This window comes from Lytechinus pictus, chromosome 2, assembly GCF_037042905.1.
Source record: "Lytechinus pictus isolate F3 Inbred chromosome 2, Lp3.0, whole genome shotgun sequence".
Classification (NCBI taxonomy): Eukaryota; Metazoa; Echinodermata; class Echinoidea; order Temnopleuroida; family Toxopneustidae; genus Lytechinus; species Lytechinus pictus.
In genome coordinates, this window is record NC_087246.1 from 58,491,838 (window position 1) to 58,505,633 (window position 13,796).

The 13,796-nt window shown below is 34.0% G+C and overlaps 1 protein-coding gene across 1 annotated transcript in view; it reads right to left on the reverse strand.

Moving 5' to 3' along the window:
* Positions 1–1,516: 1,516 nt before the first annotated feature.
* The window catches only part of LOC129253900 (Wilms tumor protein 1-interacting protein homolog), a 30,060-nt gene continuing 17,780 nt past the window's right edge, over positions 1,517–13,796 (reverse strand). Inside the window, exons 6-8 of the mRNA XM_054892334.2 lie at positions 12,696–12,741; positions 11,289–11,357; positions 1,517–8,230 (exon numbers count right to left, since the gene is read on the reverse strand). Coding sequence (XP_054748309.2) covers positions 7,625–8,230; positions 11,289–11,357; positions 12,696–12,741 — 721 coding nt within the window. The 3' untranslated portion in view covers positions 1,517–7,624. The remainder of the gene's footprint in view (positions 8,231–11,288; positions 11,358–12,695; positions 12,742–13,796) is intronic.

A 13,796-nucleotide genomic window follows, 5' to 3' on the forward strand; every position in this document is an offset into this window, starting at 1 on the left:
AATGAAATTTATTGGAAGAACGGGTATTATGATTATGAACTTGATTATTGTATTGAAAAAGATCTGAAAAAGGAGTGGGTAACAACCTCTTCTTGTACTTATACATAAATATTGCGAGTTCTTGCTTATTAATATCATATATATATTAAGTAAGGACAGTTTCTTAAATAAAGGTGCGGATGGTGCTAAGTAATGGGAATTGGTAATTATTCTTTAACATTTCTTTTGAATTTTGAATAATGAGTCCAATTCATATGAGGTTACATTGGTAGCCCAGACAATATTGCAATATTTTAAATAAGGGAAAATTATGGAATGGTATAGTTATCAGATTTTTATGAAGCAAACTATGCTTAAGTTTGTAAATTAAACCAGTATTCCTACTTATCTTATGTAATACAATTATCATATGGTACTTAAAACTCAAAAGATAATCCAATGTGACACCTAAAAAGTTAATGGAATTACTTAATTCAATACGTTTATTGTCGATATAAATATGAATATGAGCGTTGTCAATAGGATTATAATTATCAGATTTGTCAGTATGGGTTCGTGTTAAAGATTTATTTTTTTTGAAAATAGACGCATCTAGTTTTATTGATATTCAGGGACAACTTATTTGCTTTTAACCAGTCGGAAACATTTTGGAGTTCATTGTTCAGGATGTGGATGGTATTATTTAAATCTTTAGAAGAATAACAAATACTTGTGTCATCAGCAAATTGATAAAAGGTTAACAAATTAGATGATTTACAAAGGTCGTTTATATATAATTATCAGAATACCACCCAAGATAATTATCAGACTCAACACAACACATGTCGTCACAATGACCGGGCACAATGACCAAGCCTGTCCTAGTTTTTAAATGATTTACGAGTATTACCTTGACAATAATGACAAACCAATTATTCAAATAAATTGTAAATCAGCAGCTATGTATTGTGTAACGGGCCCTTGGTTTATAGGAGGTATTCTGGGTGGTACATGCATTTCATGAAGCTGATCAAAAGTTAGTACAAAGTTACGAACGACTGGTGACCTTTTCTTCTGCTAAATACGCTGTAAAAACGCTCTGAAAAATTGTTAGCATGTTATTCAATATTATCATTTTAACAACTACTGTTAAAACTTTTGAACAGCTGGTATAACAATTTAAGCAATTTGTTGAAAATTAAAAATAAGTTTTTAGAGTGACAGCCTAAACAGCATGCCTAAAATTATACACAGCTTTTTTACAGTGTATAAGATTCCTGAGTTTTTCCTGCTTCAAGACTTTGATTGTTAAAAGAGGGAATTTCTAATATATAATGATTAGATTTCCAGCTGTAGATGGAGGGAATGAAATAACCGAGGATTCTGATGATGAAGGTTCACCAATTATGCATATTAAGGCCTTGTGTAACTCATGATCGGCTCTGTGTTTGGCCCTGTAGTAAGAAAGGAACATTAGATAAAAGACAGAGAGAGAGAGAAAAAAACACTATCCCTGCATAAAAGACATCTACAAAATTATTTTTTGTTACGTCCAGGGTATTTTTTATTCATAATACAAAAGGGTAGCAATACCAGTACATGTCAAAGTCAGTACTTCTTCATCTAAAACTTATTTACATTATTATGCTTCATCCTGAATACAAAACAGATTTAAAAGAGAAAACTACTTTTAATTCTACATTGTTTGTTCAATATCTTATATACACAAAACGCTTGTAAATGTTTACACAAAAATACAATTCATATTTTTTCATAAACATGCTTTCTAGACATACTGCAACTTCAAACTTGCCATTAACAATAGTGAATAATTGATGGCTAAAAAAATTGAGGCAGAGTTTGGAGAACTGTTTGCATGATAATCACCACTGACCTTATATAACGTAAGTATTAATTTTTGTCAATACCAATTAAAAATCTCTATTACACAATAAAAAAAAAATTACTACTGTACTCAATTTCTATTAAAAAAAAAATCATTTGTACAAGAGGTGGGAAATTCTTTAGCCTGCCGACAAGACAGCATGCTTACTGGATTGGCATGAGCAGAATCTGTTACCATGGTTACAGTTACCAAAGAGCTAATAATCTTAAACTTTGTATAATTGGTTTGTAATTTTGGCTAAATCCATTTTTGATCTTGTGTCAGGCACACTCCCTTGAAGATATATAGTTTAAGGCAAATGAGTATTAAATTACATGATAAACCTGAGTAGGCTCTTGACAATAGACCTAATGTATATGATATCATGTCATAGTGCCCTATTTACCAGAGGATAATACGCGTAAGCATTGTCAGCCCCAGCTGCAGATCACCAAACATACAAGGCTATGGCTTCAGCCTCCAAGATGGCGACGCCATGACATCAATGCACAAGGTCTATAAATGGTTTATTCAGAGCTACAAGTAAGAAAGTGTACATGTAAATGGCATGAAAATCACCTCTTGTAGGCTTTGAACATCACAACAAGCCATTTAGATAGATAAAAAATTCCATAATTTTAGTCTTTTTATTTAAAATAGACATATCTGATTTATACCAATAAGCCGATTGGACACTTAAATAGTCAAATTTTTTCATCTTAATATCCTTAGGATGTACATTAAATATTCTATTAAAATCACTAACTATATAATCATAATTTTAAAGAAATATGGTAAAAGAATACAAAATATCATGTGACACAAATTAATACAAAAAGGGGGAGCATTATGTTTCAAGGTCTCAATGTAAGAATTTTTGGTGTATCAATCAAATAGTTCCATTTTGATATCCATACGCCATAAATAATGTGAACCAATTTCACTGTTTTATCCACAGCTTAGTGACAAACTCACCAAACCAGAATTAACTGTACAAAGCATGATCTAGCAGAATTAAAAACAGCGTTAAATCTCACATAAAGATCTCAAAAGGCAGGTAAGTAAACATATAAATGCATTTATAATGAATACAAAACTATAAACAGAGCTTTTTGCAAATCAACTCATACACACACATTGTATAAAATTTACCCATTTTAGTTGAATTTGAGAGTGATGTTGGAATAGGGATCATTGGTACAATAACTGCCATTCTTAATAAACCATTTCACAAGTTTTTCTGCACTAAGATTACTTGCCATTAATATGTTAAAGATAACAGTTGACATTGAAACATGTGTTACTGTTTATCAGAGATGCCAACCTTTTTCAACAATTCTTTGAAGTAAAAAAAAAATGTTTGATTCCCAAAAGAGGATTTTTATTTCTTACATTTCTCTCATTGTAACGATCACCAGCCCGTAGCTGTCAGATGACATATCAAAAAGCTGTGGTTTATAAGACCAGAGCGATCCACGCATCTGGCCACTGTTAAGGATGTGCACGCCCCAAACCGAGCATCAATACAAAATTGAAATTGAATTAAAAATTGAAATAAATTCCCTATATGAAGATGCAGATATAAACCCATTGCAAACATGTAATGATTTGCAAGACTGAAACTGATTTTGAAACTTAAAATCTATATGAAATGCCACTTGCAAATAAGCATTAAAACTCCACTTTAAAAAAACCTGAATACTACGATACAAGAAAAAACCTTAGCTGAAAAAAACTGATGTAAAATGAAATAAATAAAAGGGGTAAAAGTAGTATAAAATGTCACTTTAGAATGTACATATAAAATGTAAATGAGTATAGAAGCAGTCATGAGTAGTAGTGAATACATAGACATAGAACTACATGTACATGTATATGTCTATATACAGTATATGTGTAGAATACATGACAAGAATCAACGCTACATAAAATACTGAAGCTTATTTGGCAATACAAAGCATATACACAAAATAACTTGTATGATGTACAAAGAGATATTGGAGTTGGTACAGGTACAATGATTATTGTATTCATGAAATAAAGCAAGCAAAAAAGATGAAAAAAAGAGAGGTCATTCGGTGCACAGATGATCAAACTCTCTTACTTTCAAGAATACACAAATGTATATTTCTTCATGGACCTATATAGGTCCATGATTTCTGTGACCATCAATTAGAATGCTAAGAGGAGCATGCCTGAGGAAAAAAATGCCTACAATAAGACATCACTTTTACTTTTGTTCTAATGAACAATTGAATAAGGGCTAAATGAATTCATGCAACTTTCACAATTTGAGAAATCATTTACCTAAGACTGTTTCATAGGTTACGCACAACTAATAACAAAAGACTTAAAAATCAATGGTGACCCTTTCTTATGCTAAATTAGGTCCCGAAATGGTTGGTTTTATATAATGGAAGAGCACTTCCTATTATCATATTTTGAGAAATTCTGAATTTTACATTATGACGCTTATTAATGAGAAGTTGAAAGTACAAAGATTGGATGATTTAGCATACAAGAAAGGGTCACTAGTTGAGCGTAAAGTTGTATTATTACACACAGCCTCATGAAATACCATCTTGGCACTCGATAAGATGTCCTTGCATCTTATTAAGATATGATATAGATTCAAACATTCAAGACCATCTAGAAGAAACTTAGGCATGTTAGTCCACCAATATGTCAATTATTATTGATTAAAAAAAAATTTGTGATTCAAATGTCGCTAATGCTACCTTATATAGCTATATGAGCCATGCATAGCGTCAACTTACATACGGGGGGGGGGGGCATTGGGCCTCCATTGCAGGGAAAAAAATTGATTGATTTCAACACTTTAAAGAAATAAATAAAACACTTCATATAAAAATAAGAGAAATAAACAGAAGAGAATAAAAACACTACAAAATACAAATAGAAAAATTTATCAAATAATACTTTTAGGAAACATGTTAGTTCTGTCTTTTTAAAAATCATGATGGCTCTTTTCCCCCCCCCCCCTCAAGAATTATACTAATGAATGTACATGTAGATGCCAGATTTATCAATCAATTACAATGAACAAATATGACAGAATGGAAGACAGATTGACACACTCGAGTAGATTTTTACATAATGGCCTGTATTCTGAACTTAGGTTTAACTAGTTAACCATGGTCTAAGTCTCAGCTAAAATGAAGCGAAGATGAAAGTGTCAAAATTTGTTTACACTGCAATGCTGCGTGTATTTAAAAGTGATCTTTCTTACATTTACATGGTGATGAAAAGAATCATATTTTTCATTTCAAGGCAATTTGCGATGCTGTGAAAGCCAAAATGTGATAATTGAGCATCTGATCATAGAGATTTGCATCACAACAGGCTGCCCATAGTAAATGAGAACTTTTGACCATCATTTAAAAAATTAAACCAGAATTCAGAATACAGGGCCAGTTTCTGGCACCTCACAAATATTTTCAATCATGAAAGATTTATTCTCACAATTGCCTCTCTACCAGCCCCTTGCATAACAATCAATTTCAAAGAATCTAATTTCAGACCAATAATCTAAAAATATCTATAATCTTTTGTTAAATATCTAAATTCTCTCTATATAAATAGCATATATATTGTACTAATAGTAACAAATCTAGAGCTTTTACTTCTGTAATATGCAAGAATATACTTTACATTTGTTCGGAAGACATTAAAATCAGTCACTCTTTATACTTCAAGGGTGCATTACATGATCGTACAATTTAACCTGCAAATGTGGATCTAGTATGAAGTCATCTCTGCAATTACAGCAAACAGAAGATAATTATTAAACACTTAGATTTTTCAGAGTTTATTCATCTACAATATACTTGCAATGATCATTTATTTTAGTTTAAAATAGCAATAAGAAAGTTTCACATTATATTACAGGGAAAAACTGAGCCAATAATTGAAAAATATTATCATTTTCTTTTCAGGGATGGTTCTTGTAGCTGCCGTTTCATTTTTCATAGAAATTTTAAGGTCTTACTTTCTTACTTTCAAACAGTATAACCATGCAAGATTTATTTTTGGAAATACAAAATGACCTGAAATTTTCATTGCAATCATCTCTGGGAGACATTTTCAAGTTCTGGAATTGAATAAGATCCCACTTATATAACCATTGAAGAATAATTTCAGGGGGAGATACAAATGAGAAATCTGTGTTAGAAGTACAGCTTTCACTCAAGCATGTGATATACAAGTTCAGCTAACGCTTCCAGCAGTCTAATTTTGACAGTAGGTAGCAAAAGAGTTACTCCTCAATACAGATAAACTAATTTCTGTAATCTTATAATGTTATTTTTTAGCCCTTATGTCTAATTTTGATTAATACAGAGAACATTGTCTGGTGACTTGGATTTTGTGCAGGGTGGTAAAATTTAAAGACCACCAAATGCAGCAAACAGTTTTGAAAATACAAGCCAAGATTTGTTCAATAGCTTTTTAAACCTTACTACAATTTCAAGAATGTTAGACTCAACTACACATACTGGGTCTTGCTAGAAAATATTTGCAATCAATCGCAAATTCTAATTACAAGTAATTGCTACAATTTGCAATTAAATGCATTACTTAAGTTTGATATTGATTGCAAGTTTCTTGCATAACTCCAAAAGGCAGCCTCATAGGAAGGATTTCAAATATTTAACTTGTCATCATAGAATATATATAGAGATTTGATGAAATGGTGTAATACTGTTTCAATGTATCCATCGATCAGTCTCTCGTGAGATGGGAGTGTTTACCTTCCCTCTACAGGGCCGGTATGCAATTCAAAGTGTTGATTGTCTAATCAAATTACTGAGTATTTAATGTGGCTATTAAAGCAAAAAGCTTTATACTTGTATTCTAATCACTTCTAAGTATTTTACTTTATCAAGCCATCTTTAAGGAAAATACTAATGGCCATTGTGCCGTCCTGAGCCAAATAATGCATAATGTATGTGCACAGCATGGTTGAATGCACGTACATGTATGTACTGAAAACTGCATGCAAGCCCGACTTTAGGTAGGCGGCTGACTTAGATAAGCAAAATATTTAGCTAAATAAGTGGAGCGCCTCGGGAACTCTTGCCTGCATTACGTGATTCAATACAGCAGCAATGCCGACTTTTAAAATGACTATACAATAATCATTTATCAGAAACTTCATTCATATGATAATAAAATACAACGTTCTTTGACCCTAAATGACATTTGACCTTGATCTTGTGACCTAAGAATTGTAGGTAATGTAGGTTATGATGACATTTCAAAAACTTAACCATAGGTTAAGATTTTGATGTTGATTCCCTCAACATGGCCTTAGTTCATTGACGCAGAATGACCTTTGACCTTGGTCAGGTGACCTGAAACTCAGGCAGGATCTTCAGTAATACTTGATTTCCCTTATGTCCAAGTTTCATGAACTAGGTCTTCATGTATATACTTTCAAAGTTATGACATTTTAAAAACTTAACCTTTGGTTAAGATTTCAATGTTGACGCCATCAGAAAAGCGGCGCCTATGGTCTTGCTCTGCTATGCAGGAAAGACAAAAAATACAATTGAATAGCAAAGAATTTGGTTTAAGTATTGATTGAATTCCCGACCCAGATACGCACTAAGTCATGACCAAATCTTTTGGACAGGTTCAATTAGGATCACTCTCTCAAAATGTTATCAGCACCAGATTCTGCATAACAAGGCCTTAATACTGTACAAACTCTTGTGAAGGATGATAATATAGAATCCAATATTACAAGTCAGTCACCAAGTAGCCACCTAAGGAATTATCACTTTTAGACTCTTGCTCACGTGACCCGCTATCATGACGACCGTTGCGTCTAACCTGCGGGCCAGGCCTGCTACCATATGAGTAATGTCCAGTATTTGTCTTCCGAGGTGGATGGTTGCTGGCTTTGAGGGGGTCATGAGGGGAGTAAGGAGGTGGGTCTGATGGTGGTGGTGGCGAGGCACGGTACCCTTGACCTTCGGTGGTGGAGCTACCACTGTAAGGAGCTGGCGTATACTGCGGTGGTTCGGATGGCAGGGATCCTGACTTAACAGACGGGTCGTAGGTTGCTCTGCCAGAGAATGAAGCTTCCCGTAAATGGTGAGGCGAGGCCGATGGTGGTGATGTAGGGGGGCTGACTACCGGGTAAGTGGTGCTGGGGGAGATCTGGGGGGAGTAGGCAGCGGAGTCCTCCTCGGAGAGAGGGCCAGAACCAGAAAACCCAAGGCCGGCTGAGCTGAGATCAGAGCTAGGGGATATCCTGGCGACATGGCAATTGTAGCATAGAAGTTTATCGGTGAGAGGGTAGCAGCGATGGCCATCTTCATCGGATAATTGGAGGTTACAATCCTGCAAAGGTGATAGAAGAAAAATCAGTCATAGTGTAAGCTTGAAGCTTTTAGTAGAACGCTCCAAAGGAAGTGCAGGTTTTTGCTATCTCTTTTATATTTTACTTATTTCTCCCAGGGGAAAAGATTTGAAACCACAAAGTCCTGATAATTATTAAGTTCATGACAAAGTAATTTCTACCACTTGCCACAATTAACTCATCATATTGCAAACCACAACCTTTAGTGATCCTATTTTCCAAACATTCATAACTTTCTGATTTCTTTCAAAATATCACCAATATGTTTTCCCATTTTTCTGCTCTCATGCAAACCAATTTTACCAAGGCTGGAATCCTATGACACACCCCTCCTTTCCAATTCATATCATTTTATCAAATTTGAAATGAGGCCCAATATCTCCATGTACATGGTATGTTAATTATTGACAATGATATACCTACCATTCAAAGTGTTACATGAAAACCAAATTTTGGATGTACATGTATGGGATTATAACCAAAATCTGATATGCATGCACCTTCATAAATCTTCATTCAGGGACACAAGAGCACAGGAAGTGAACCTATCATAAAAAAATATCCCTTTCCCATGGATGGATTAATATTTAAAATCACCTCTTTCATAGTGATTACAGATTTGAATGGAAAATGAAAGAAGCAATATATCACACCACATAAGAAGCAATCACCCATGAAAACACAAAGAATGGAGGAAGGTTGAATGCCTTTGTGAAGCTCTTCAGATATGAATCTGTGGTGACCGAATGCTTACTTCAGTTGCACTATTTGGCATGATATAATTGTTCCAACAAATAATGCTCAAATTCATTTGATTTGACAGGAAACTTTGTTTGTGTACATGTAGAGGGTACCGGTAGTTTCTAATAGTGTTTGTATTCTCTTGCTTTTGGCATCATTGCCATAACAGTTGTATTTGTTATCCATGATAAAAATTTCAGGGATAAAGGATCACTTCCTTGTTTTTATGTTCTGGAATTTGCAACAAATATAATTAACCTATATCTCTGCTAAATCATTAAAGATTACAGTATTTTAAAACTTCAAGCTTTCATATTCAACCAATAAAATGCCACTTGTTTTTTTTTTTTTTTTTTTGGGGGGGGCGAGTGATCTTTAAAAAAATCCACAGAAACACCTCTATACAATGTATGACACAACCACCCCCTCGACATTTTCCGTGACCATCCCACTGCGTAGAATTTTTTGACTTCGCCGCTTGCTGACTTTTTACTTTGAAGTCTTGCACATCTTTTGAGACCAAATTTTACGATGCCTGGGTATACAGTTCGAAAATTATGCAACATTAAAGTGCATGTCAGACCCAAAATTGCTCCAAACCGTGATTTTGTGTAAACAGTCAATGTAAATTGAGATTTCTCATCTTATAAAGATATCATTATTTTTTACTTTCATCAACTGAAATTAATTGATTTTTGCATGATTATGCATCAAAAAGTTTCTGCTGTAAATTTGGCGAAAAAACAAAAGGTCGAAAAACAAAGAAATACATAAAATAATAAAATACATAAAGAAATTCGTTTTCAAACCAGGTTTTTTTTTTTCATTTGAAATTGTTAGCAATGGTATAAAGAATATGTACATGTACATGTACACCAAAAATTATCATTCTATGAGCATTTTATAGTGAATTAAAGTGTAGAGCAAAACAGATGATTTAGGCATTAACTAGCATAATTCATATAAAATAATTCTGATGATTTCAGAAAAATTAAGTATAAAGCCTTGTTGTAGATTACATCCCACACTATTATCATGCAAATTTTTCAAGCGGTTCGCATGAACAATGGCCGAGATCTCTAGGGGGAAGTTGATTCGAACCCCCCCCAACCCCGGTCAGCTAACACCAAAAAAAGCCAGGTTTGGTTTAGGGTTTATAAAGGTAAAAGATAAAAGAACCTACTTGCAAGTATTTCATGAGAAAGTCTGATCGTAGGTTATTATCGTACATCTACATATTGCACATTATCATAAAATCAATAATCTTTGTGAAATCATGAAATCTTGCTCTGAAAACTGACAACAGTCAAGATCACTATCACAGAATAGCATATGTAGGACAGTAGGACAGTGTATTAATATTGCTTGGAAAAATACCCAACATTTGATGGAATTCTGTGTTTATTTTGCTGATTTCTCAGCAATTTTCTCCCAGACCCATTTGGCATATATACTTTCAATTTATACATACAAACACTTGGGTGGTCATTTTACTGGATTCTGTTCGAACTCATTCTGAGATCACTTCCACAACTGGTATTTCTCTTTAATACCTTATGTAAAAACATAAAAAGTCACTAATATCTAGCTCGAAGTCCACCCGATTTCCCCCATTTTTCTTTGTGAAATCCAAGTAATTGGATTGGAAGCAAAATATGAAAAGCTTTCATATTTGTTGCCCCTGTTGAACTTGCTTCTTAGACAGCCACAATACAAACATCTAAAGGGGCCCTTTTATAGGTTCATGTACGTACAGGTAAATGCAATAAATCACAGAAGTTTACAAATATTTCTCATTCATTTGCTCAAACAGTTCAAATACATTTTTTTTCAATGTCAGGTCTTATACAGAGACTGTTTGCCTCCATGGCACCAAGGAAGTATGAGATGATACCAAAATATAAGTGAACCCTGCATGTGTACACAGTTGAGACAATTGTAGATTAAAAAAAAAAAAGTAAACCAAAATTGTGAATTATTAAAAACTAAGCTGAAAAATGCAAGCACATTCAAATTGCCAGCACAGATAGCCACATGTGGGAACACATACATGTATTATTATTGCTGGCAAGAAGATCTGCCCTCTGCTGGCTGATACATCATGCATACATGTAGATTCCTTATTTTTAAGCAATTACAGTAAGCATTTTCTACCATAATCATTTGGCAGTTTTTGTTTATTATGAAATCATTTTGTTGCATTCCGTTCAAACTAATTTCGTGATCGTTGAACACAGATGGAATTTGTGCATTCAATACAGGGTTTTTGAAGAAGACTACTACATCCACAATACTTACATGACATCGGTAGCATTCAACGTGGAAGTCTTTATCCATGGATACAACTCTCACGGTTTCCATTGTGCCCTGTGGGGGGAGTTAAATAGAACGGAAAGAGAAACAGAGAGAGAGAGAGAGAGAAGTGAATAGATGTTCTGGAATCTGGTCTATTCATAATGGATTTTGGAAGCAAGGGTTTCTGTGTAGAGTAGGTTTGGAATAAGGAAAGGCCTGTGAGCCAGGTGTATTGTACATGTATGTACCTACAAGTATACACCTGTATATACACGTACAACACCTGCATAATATACATGTTGCATTGTACTGGTGATTGTCAACAGAACACAGGAATGAATGTCAGAATACAAATCAACACAAACAAGGAAGTACTGTACATACCGTAGTAGTAAAGAACTTTTCTTGGGCATGTATTGCATGTATTCTATTCCATTTTCTTTAATATTTCATTAATTTCCTTATTCAATAAAATTGGAAAATATTCAATATTTTCATTAATTCCATACTTTATACACATGCTTATCTGCCAAGTAGATCTCCAAAACCAAACAAACTTAAGAAAAAACCCAAATACATGTACATGTAGCATGGATACACAGAATATATTTTTATGGAATGCATACATTACAAATACTTCATGGTCATCATACTACATGTATATGTACAAGCCAGTCCAAATTTGTTTTTCTTTCTACCTCCATGGTCTGACCAAACTTAGGACCAGCACTCATGCCTGGATATGAGAATACGGTAACACTGTACACTGTAGTGACCAGTGGGACACCATTTTGGGGGTAAAGGGAACTTTTATTGTAGAATATATTGAGAGCGGAGGGGTGGTGTGGAGAAATACATGTAAATGTACATCCCACTAAATCGTTTTCACTTCACTTCAAGTTTGAAAATCAACAGAAGATACAAACATGCCAAAATCTCCCAACCAACATGTATTAGTTATTAACTATAGCACTGTTCTTTTTTTCATTATACCCCACTTTCAACGTGTTTAAATAGAAAAGAGACTACACAACTAAAATGTACTGCAGAAAGAAGTATTTCAAGTCACAGTGTACATGTAAACGTAAATCCCTCTTTTACGTTATAGAAGAAAACCTTCAGAAAGGAGCGAGACATGTAAAAAGAGAGGCAAGAGAATCATTGGAAAACTTGACAACCAAACTTCATGAGGAGAGAGAAGCTGAAAAGAAGTTAAGAACCTCGGTCCCGTTTCATTAAAACCTGTTGTAATAACATATGCACAATTTCTGTATAAAGTTGACTACTAGCCAATCAATTTGAAACATTTCAGTAGCTTTATGCCGATATTGCAAAGTTGTTATCTAGTTTTTATGAAACGGGGCCCATGGAGATGAAGATTGAAGAGAAAGGAGCTGATAGCTTTCTTACCGGCGTTATGGGCTTGTTACACGCAGCACACTTTGGAGCGTATGTCCTGCAGCGACAGATAGAGAAAGAAAGCAAAACGGAGATAGAAGCTTGAAAAATCTTTCTTGACAAATGTTTCTAATACTACATGTAGGAAGAGCATCTTTAAAAAAATCAAGGCTGGTGAAAATGCAATGAGTACAAGAGTTTTGAAGACCGCAAAACATGCAAACTGAAGGATTTCTTTCTATGGATCCAATGTGTTTTTAATTCATCAAAAAAGGGAGACAAAATGGAGCAAGCTCTATCTAATACAGGCTACATACATGTAGGCCTATTTGTACTCTATAAGCAAACATTTGTAGACCATGCAAAAAAAAAAGTTTTACACACAACATTAAACCATTAAAATTACGAACAACAGATTACAAGTTTACAACATCAGCCTTATCAAAAGAGTTTTAATGATATTGCGAAAACAAATGGTATTCAAATATTCATAAAACATGCATCAGTCTGTGGATGTGGACTACCAAACATGCACAACAGCACAACTATAAATGTAGCATTTTTTTTTGGGGGGGGGGTGGGATGTGGTACAAAGAGATAAAATAAGAATAAAATTTGCGTCTTTTTGATTTATTTTGACAGGAAACAGAATTGCAGTGGGGATAGTACCATGGAATGTACTATTAAAAACATGTCTGAATGATCCGTATTAAAGGGGTACTCTGGGCCAATAATAAAAAGAGTCAAATTTGCCAAGCAATCTCCCTGAATATTTTATCAAATATCAATGCTTTTGAATTTTAAAGTTAACAATATTCTGTGATAACAATTCTACACACCATCATGGATATTTACCAGATGGGCTGATGATTTCATATCCCCACTTTCCCTAAAGTTTCTTACACATTACATGAAATTGTCACCCTTGTAATAAAATCAGTTGCAGCAATGAATATAATCAGTTGTCTAGCCATTTTTTTTTCATTCTTGGACGACAAATTGGAATTTATAATTTCATATGTAATATAATACAAAAATAAGTGGGGGTACATGACATCATCAGCTTGCTCATAGTGTATTCGTGAAGACATGTATAGAATTGTTATTACCGAA